General features: G+C 44.0%; 1 protein-coding gene across 1 annotated transcript in view; it reads right to left on the reverse strand.

Moving 5' to 3' along the window:
- LOC107112919 (arrestin-C-like) overlaps positions 1-8672 on the reverse strand; it is a 39845-nt gene that overhangs the window by 30089 nt on the left and 1084 nt on the right. The window contains exons 2-3 of the mRNA XM_015414129.1: positions 4543-4573; positions 1626-1686 (exon numbers count right to left, since the gene is read on the reverse strand). Of these exons, the coding sequence (XP_015269615.1) occupies positions 1626-1686; positions 4543-4573 (92 nt within the window). The remainder of the gene's footprint in view (positions 1-1625; positions 1687-4542; positions 4574-8672) is intronic.

Consider the following 8672-nt stretch of genomic DNA (forward strand, 5'->3'; position numbering starts at 1 on the left):
TTGTCTCCTGAGGAGGTTTCCTGTTTCCTGTTTCCTGAGGAGGTTCTTTTGTATGTGGATTGGCTGTTGAAATTCTAAACCTTACCTGTAGTGCGATTGTCAGATGTAGAGCCTTTTGTGTTTTTCAGGACAGGAAACCATGCCCTATTTATTTTTAAACTCTCCTGTTGAAGTTGTGTTTATGTTTATGAATTTCAATGGCTTCCCTGTGTAATCTGACATGGTAATTGGAAGTGTTGTCTAGCCTTTCAGTGTCTTGGAACAAAATACTGTGTCCTGTTTGAGTTAGACTATGTTCAGCCACTGCTGATTTTTCAGGTTGGCCAAGTCTGCAGTGTCTTTCATGTTCTTTTATTCTTGTCTGAATGCTACGCTGTGTGGTCCCGATGTAAACTTGTCCACAACTGTATGGTATGCGGTATACTCCTGCAGAAGTGAGGGGGTCTCTTCTGTCTTTTGCCGATCGTAGAATCTGTTGTATTTTTCTGGTGGGTCTGAATACTATTTGTAGGTTGTGTTTTTTCATAAGTTTTCCCATCTGATCAGTGATTCCTTTGATATACGGCAAAAACACTTTCCCTGTGGGAGGCTGTTTTTCCTCAGTTGTTTGTTTTAGCTTTGGTTTAATCGCTCTTCTGATTACATTCTTGGAGTAGCCATTGCTTGAAGCGCGTGATTTAGATGATTTAGTTCATAATTGAGAAAGTGAGGTTACATTACAAGAACCAACCAGAATCACACAAAACAGCAAAGAAACATTTGTTCAAAGAACAGTTCAAGATCAAACCAGAACACACAAAGTTTTTTTAAAAAGCCAATCAAGAAGCCACAAAAATACATACAAGCCAAAAGTTTTTTTAAAAAACCAAAACCAAAATAGCTTTAAAGAAACGAAAAGCATTTTAAAACCTAGAAGAACCACTTCCACAATTATGAAAGGCAACAAAAATACTTAAAAGACATTAAAAACAGAATCCTTTAAATAAAACAAAAAGAAATCTAAGCATCTCAAGAAACAGCGAAGAAACAGCTTATAAAAGAACAGATTTAAGAATCCAGCCACCAACCCCAAAACTAAACAATAGTAAAGAAAAAATCTGCATGACACAGTATTTTCCCCACCCACCTAACTCCAGAGAACATAAATATGTTCTCTACAAAAGCAGTCCACAGGGGTGGGGTGGGGTGGGGTGGGGAGAAGGAAGAAAGCCTAACTAACTGAAAGAGGGAGGAAATGCAGAAAGCAACAAAAGACATCCTGAATTTTTGGGGATTCCTGAAAAAGTTGAAGGGGGTGGGGCTCAGTTCTGGAATCCTGAATTTTTGGGGGATGTACCTTTGCCATTTCTGTTAATCCCATATTGCCCTGAAATAGCTTGCTTTATTCCTCAACATGGACCTAAAGCTGCTATAACAGGTCCCCTATTCCATTTTATCCCATCAACAATAAGCTGAAGAAGAGCAGACCCTTTATGTCTCTGTAAGTTAATCAGTTCAAAAGAGATGTGGCGCAAGTGTGTAGTCCCATGGGAAAGTGCTTTTCTTCCATTAGTGTCACATTTCAATGAGGTCCAGCTCTATGCCTTACCTTTACATACTGGTATACCATATAAAACAAGACTCACCTACAGGCTCCACAGATTCCACATGATCCACAAAATCTCGCCTCCCCAGGTAAATGGTTAACTGGGTACCCCAAAAGAGGTAGAAACAAACAGAAAATGAACTATGTTACTGCTTGCTATATCTTTTAAGGTTGTGTCAACAATTTGTTTCATTTATATGTCACAAGGAAATCAACTCTACCAATTGGCTCTGCTCCATTTCTGAATTTAATTTCAGAGATATGAAGCAACTTCCTGAGATGGACTTTCTCCCAGTAGATTGGCTCATAAGTAAGCACCACCGCCTCTAGGCCGGGAATGTATGTGGCTATCATCATATCACTCTTAAAACAGCCCAGATATGTCGTAAACCCTCCAAAGGCCAACCTAAAGAATTCAGCTTTGCATACTCTGTGGAAACTAAGCAAGCCCAGCAGGGCACGTGTGTTATCTGACAGTGCATTCCACTGAATAGTTGCCACAACTAAGAAGGCTCTTCCCCTGATGACAGCTAACCAAGCCATCCTGGGGCCAGGCACCTGCAAGATGCCCCTAAATGATAACCAAAGGGAGGGCAGGGGTTGCATCAGGAGAGGCTGTCCCATAAGTATGAGGGACCCAGACCATTGAGGGCTTTGAAGGTTAACATTGAATTGGATCAAGAGATTAATTGGTAGCCAATGCAGCTGCCACAGAACTGTAGTAATATGAGCTGACCATGATGTTCCAGTCAGTAACCTGGCAGCTGCATTCTGGACCACCTGCAGTTTCTGAAGTGTTTTCAAGAGTAGCCCTACATAGAGCAAGTTGCAGTAGTCCAATCTGGAGGTGACCATTGCATAGTAAAGTCTGACCCAGACAAATAAGGGGCCAGCTGGTGGGTCTGGTGGAGGTGAAAAAACGCTGACCCACACAACCATGGACACTTGTTCATCCAATGACAGCGCAGAATGCAACCACACCCCAAGGCTCTTTACAAAGTCTACATCTGTCAACTGGACACCATCGAGTCTTGGGAGTGATCCTCCAGCTAGCATTTCAGTCTTTCCCAGACACATAACCTCTGTCTTGGATGGATTAGTCTTCAGCCAGCTCCCACTTGACCATTGGACTACCGCATCCAGACACTGGGATAGTGCCAAGAGTCCTGCCACCAGCTGCTATTCCAGCAGGAGGAAGAACTGAATGTCTTCAGCATATTGATGGCACCAAACTCCAAACCTCCTGATGTTCTTGGCAAGACGGTGCATATATATGGTAAATAACATCAGGGAGAGGACTGGACCCTATGGGACCCCACAATTCAGGTTTTGTCAAGTAGACCTCTCCTCCCCTATAGTGACCCTCTGAGAGCGTCCATGGAGGAACGAGGAGAACCAACCAAGGGCAGTGCCCCTTATCCCTGATGAGGCAAGGCAATCGGTCAGGATCAAATGGTCAACTATATCAAAGGCCACAGATAATTGCCCAGCTCCTTTTTATCTAAGGAGGGTTTCTTTAACAAATGTCTAGCAAATGTCCTTAAGGGAGCTGGGAAAACAGCCCTGTGAAAGAGATAAATTTGTAATCTGTCTCAAAGTGCCACTCTTCACTTCATGGCATGATTTTACCAGCCATGAGGGACAAGGATCCAAGGAGCAGGTTGTCAGGATCCTGTTAACATCTTCAAGGGTAAGCAAGCCGAAAGAGTCCAAAAAAGAACCAGAGAGTGCAAGCGGAGCCCCTGTCCCACTACGGTTATCAAATTCAGAAGCCAACTCCAGGCGGAGTTTAGAGCCTTTATCTGCAAAAAAGTTTGCAAATGAATCACAGCTGAGAGCCAAATCAGGATGAGTTTTGGGATGCACCAAAGGGGTGGTCATCAAACCAATCTGAGTAACTGAGTTGGTTGCGAGCTAGCAGACAAAACGGAGGCAATTAAATAATCTCTTTTTGGCACTTCACTGCTACCTCATAGGCCTTTAGTTGGGCTCTATAGTGTGTTTTCACAGCTTCGTCCCGTGTTTGTCGCCAATTCCACTTTAGCCATCTGAGCAACCACTGAAGATCTCCTAGGCTCCCATTATTCCAAGGAGCCACGAGGGCACAGAGGACATCAGGGAGCAATTGACAGCTTCCTGAAGACCTCTATTCCAAATCTCAGCTCCTCAAGGGAACTGCTGGCAGGTCCAGATAAATTTTGCAAAGCATTTTGGAAACGATCAGGATCCATTAGTCACTGTGGGAAAGCATAAATACACAAATTGGCCATCCCCAAGCTGACCCTTAAGAGGAAGTGGTCTGACCCTGGCATTGGTTCACAAACAACCTCACTATTCATTTTTATTTATTTTATTTTATTTATTTATTAAATTTATATCCCGCCCTCCCCCGTAGGGCTCAGGGCGGCTTACATATTCAGATCAAGCCCTGTGCAAAAGATCAAATCTAGTGTGTGGCCTGCTTCGTGCATGGGGGTCGATACAACCTGGGAGAGTCCCAGTGTTGCCATGGCAGCCACGAAGTCTGAGGCTGCACGAAGTAAGGAAGTGTCTGCATGGATGTTAAAGTCCTCCGAGACCAACAGTCTAGGGAAACACAGTGTCCATTCAGATACTGCCTCTGATTATAGCCTCAGAAGAAAGTCCACTGGTGACTAGGGCAAATGGTACATAAGCAGCACCCACTGACAACCAACCCCAAGCCAGGCCAACACATTCAAAGCAAGTGATATTTGGTGCAAGAATCCTCTGGAAGGGAGAGCAATCTCAGATGAGGATCATGACTTTGCCCACCCGCCCCTCAATTCGATGTCAATGGAGAATTGAGTATCCTGGGAGAGTAAGCTGGGTGGGTGAAACAACCTCATCCTCACCCACCCAGATCTCGGTCAAGACGTAATAATGCACCCCTTCATGTGTATATTATTCTGTGTTTATATAGTACACTGCATACTTACTTTGCCATTGGGAGAGGTCTTCTTAAAAACTCTAAAAACAAATCAAGAAGGAAATAAAGACTTGGAGAAAAATTAGCAGCTCAGACTTTTTGCAAGGTATTATACTGTCAGTTTTCCGTTGCAGTGAAATGATGCTACATATGTCAAGTAATTACAATGCAGGAAGTTTGACTTTCACTCTGCCCATGCTCAGAGGCAAGTCCAACATACCTTTCCCAGGTAGGCTACAGACAAATCTCTAAATTTAGTTAGAAGAAAGACAATTGTCGATGTGTTAAGAACAAATAAGCCTTTGTCTCAGTTCTGAAACAGAGCAAGTTTTCAAATGTAAGCATATTTCAATAAAGTACCTGGGTCCCTTCTGAGGGCACATCCCCCTTGTCCACAGCACAGTGCCCTGTTTCCTCTTGACCCTCATGCTCCCTGACAGCAGCGGGGCTGCCATATTCAGAGTGGCTGCCATATTCTCACCTTATGAAACACATAGATGAGTTCCCAAATTATAACAAAAAATAAGACAGAGGCTCGGCTGGAACCCAAATATGAGTGCAGCTGTGATACACCACCAACCATATGTGGTTAGGCAAGGAACATTGCAAAGACAGACATGGCCAAGTGGAAAGTCAATGGGATAGCAGGGCTAGTCTCCACATGAGGAAAAGCCTGGTAATATCCCTGCACACAAACTGGAAAATGGGGGAGAAGAAGAGAAGAGATTGGATTTATACCTCACCCTTCACTACCCAAAGGAGTCTCAGAGTGGCTTACAATCCCTTTCCCTTCCCCTCCTCACAACAGACACCCTGTGAAGTAGGTGGGGCTGAGATAGCTCTTTCGAGAACTGCCTTTGAGAGAACAGCTCTGAAAGAAATTGTGACTAACCCAAACAGGGACTGACATTTTGACTGACAATCTGCTTGCACCCCAGCTCCCCCACCACCCAGAGACCCCACTGCCCAGCCTGCCCCCCCCAAACTAGCATCCAGCAGAGTGTGTGAGTGGCAGCCTTCAAGAAGAGGCTGGATGAATATTTGTCAGGGATACTTTAGGCTGGTCCTGCATTGGGCAGGGGGTTGTCTGTTATAGCTGGGGAGGGTGTCTGTTGTAGCTGAATACAATGGAAGTCCAGTGCCACCATGAACCCCAGCCTGAGACGCCCATGAATTAGACCATTCCCTCTGATGTGTGCAGACAAAATAGTTCGGGGAGAACCTATGGATAATTTATAGAGGTGAGACCATTATTAGGCCTTTCTACGCTGTGCTCTGTTATGGAGGAGCATTGTTTTAGCTGATTTTAATTTATTTTAGCTTTCATCTCAAATACTTTTCTTCTTGTTTTTAACCTTCTTCAATCATTTTGCTCCTTACCTTTTGAGAAACAATGCAATATAATTGCCCGATTTCAGAATTTACAGCATACACTACTACAAATTAACCAGGATCAAAATCAGTCAAACAAACAAACAAAAGCTACCATTAGCAGCTTCACACAGGTCCCCTGATTACAATATGAACCAATCTTTTGATAATCCCCTAGATGCTATTTCCAATTCTTTGACTAGTAAGAAGCCATATGATCCAAGCCTGACAAGAGGAAAATTCCTGTTCCTCTTGTGCCAAAAATTGTGCCAAAAATTATAATCAACCTATAATCCCCTAGCTGCCAGCACTAGATACTTCAGTAGCTAAAAATTGACTAACCGTGATAAAACTAAGCTTGTTTTATTTCAACTAATTTGAACATTGGATCCTGCAATCTCTTGGTGGCAGACGATTTGATCATTGCCTTTCCATTAAAGTTGGATGATGCAACAGTTATCCTTTCATCTGTCTACATTTCTCCATCTACCCCTAGTTTAATGAATTTGGGGGAATTTGTCTGGGGGAAATTGTTGATTACTTGCAGGGCCATTTTCCAGGGACCCCTTTAGTACCAGGGGGGGGTTAAGCACTAGCAGGTGATTTTAATGCAAGGATTGGCAGTGAGGATTATTCTCTCTTCTCAAAATCATTAGGCGCAGAAAATGACGATTTTCTTAGCCCTGCTTGGCATAGTAGAAAATCCAAGGATGATGTAACAAATAGAGGTGGTTTGGAGCTGGCTAAATTTGTGATCCAGAGAAAATTTATTCCATTGGATGGGTACTCAGAGGTCAATGGAGCTGGTGACTTCATTTACGTGCGTCCCAAAGGAGCCAGTGTAATAGATTATATCCTGGCCCCACTTGATTATCTCTCCCATTTTGAGTTTCTAAAGTTGGTGACTTTATGGGAAGTTACCATCTCCCAGTCTTCTATTCAATAGACATCTTTAGAACATTATTGTATTTCAAAACAAAGCTTCCCTCTTTCTCAAAATCAAAATCCAGTTAAATACAGTTCTAAGTAGTGACAAGGCTCAAACCGTAATGGGTTCTATCCCCTGTAAGACTTTAGTCAACAGGGTTTTGCAATCCCTCTATGCTGAAGATGGTCAGTTAGATGCTCTAAATTAGAATACCCACAAATTGACTTCAATGAAAGCCCTGGATGAGAAACTGATGATAGTTGGAATGTCAACTGATATTTTTGAGATGGGCAAATCCAAAGCACTGTCTCCTAGAAATCAACTACAGTAGCTTGATTCTGAGAGCCCACAGACTTTGCTCACCCCTATCTTTTGGTCTTTCTTTCAAAAAATCAATACCCCCCTAAATCAATACACCCTATATCTACTATCTTACCACTCCACAATATTGCAGAGCTTTCTTGTTTGCAAGATTGAATATTATATCCACAAGTGTTTTACATGGGAGATTTTTTAATAGACACTATTCTGACAGGAATTTGCCCTTGTGGCCTTAATAGATCTGCTTGAGTGTAGGTTCTTTGAAAATATAAGGGATCATTACATTAAGCCTTTAATTAATCAACTGTTCCCTTATACTCTAGAAACCCTGGCTTTTTTGCTTAACAATAAGGATCCTAAATTTACCTTGCAAAATATGTTCCAGTTGTTTTAGCCCTTGCACCAAAAAGATAAGAAATAAGTATTTTCCGCTGCTCAAGATTTATGAATCAATGAACTTTTAAGGGAATAAAAGGAAAGAGGGGGAAGTTGGGGCAGACTATGTGGGTAGGAGGTGTCAGGGACGACGTCCAAGCAAACCTGTCAGCTAGACCTCTCTCAAGCCCTGGCTGCCATGGGAGTGGGGTGACTATGGAATGTTAAGTTTCATTTTTGCTGAGTTTCTATTATCTCTGTATGACCTTCAGTGCCTGGTGTAGTCTTTCTCCTGGGAAAAGTAGCCCGTTAGTTTGGCAGGCTTCTACCTGATCCCTGATTGGCCCTGGGCCATCATGGGGCCTCCTTGAATAATGTATATCTGTTTGCTGTGCACGCTTTTCTCCAGTTCTAACACGAAATGGTTAAGATGTCTGCATACTCTCAAAGTCTCAATAGACTTCTTTGATTGCTGCAGGACACAGGCAGGGACACAGATTTTGAACACTCCAGACTTTATGAAAGGGCAGCAAAGACAGAGTAACAAGAGCCCCGGTCACACGGGCAGGAAAATGCAGGGGGGAAGTGTGGCTGTTTACCCCGCAGCAAAATAGCGCTCGGCTGTGCGATCAGATGTCCCGTCGAGGTCCCGTCAAGGTCCCGTGGTTAGGGGGGAGGTGCCGATCACAGGACAATCCTGCGGCATGGCAAAGAAGTGACCTCTCTACCAAAAGGCTCCACGGATTTAACCCCTTCCAGGGCTGTAGAGGAATGCAAACTGTGTCCTCCATCCGGTCCCCTCCAGGAGGAGCTTCAGCCGGGCCACCCTCCCACCACGCCCCCCTGCACCTCCCCCTCTGCCACCCGGTGCAGAGAGTTCCTCTGGAGCAGGCCGAGCCAGGAGTGGGGGGGTACGGAAAAGAGGAGGGGGCTGTGTTGTTTGTTTTTAAATGAAGTGTGTGCATGCGCCATTGGATGCTTGTGCACATCCCGTGGAGACTTGAAGAAAAAAAACCTTTTTGCGACGGGACATGGGCGGGCGCCGGATGCCACGACCTACCACCGGAAATGCGATCAGGCGCCCACCCTTGCCCCGCAGTTTCTGGAAACTCGGAGGTACTAGTTTTTTACCCCGCATCTTCAGC

Source organism: Gekko japonicus, unplaced genomic scaffold (genome assembly GCF_001447785.1).
Source record: "Gekko japonicus isolate JY-2015 unplaced genomic scaffold, Gekko_japonicus_V1.1 scaffold4192, whole genome shotgun sequence".
Taxonomy (NCBI): domain Eukaryota; kingdom Metazoa; phylum Chordata; class Lepidosauria; order Squamata; family Gekkonidae; genus Gekko; species Gekko japonicus.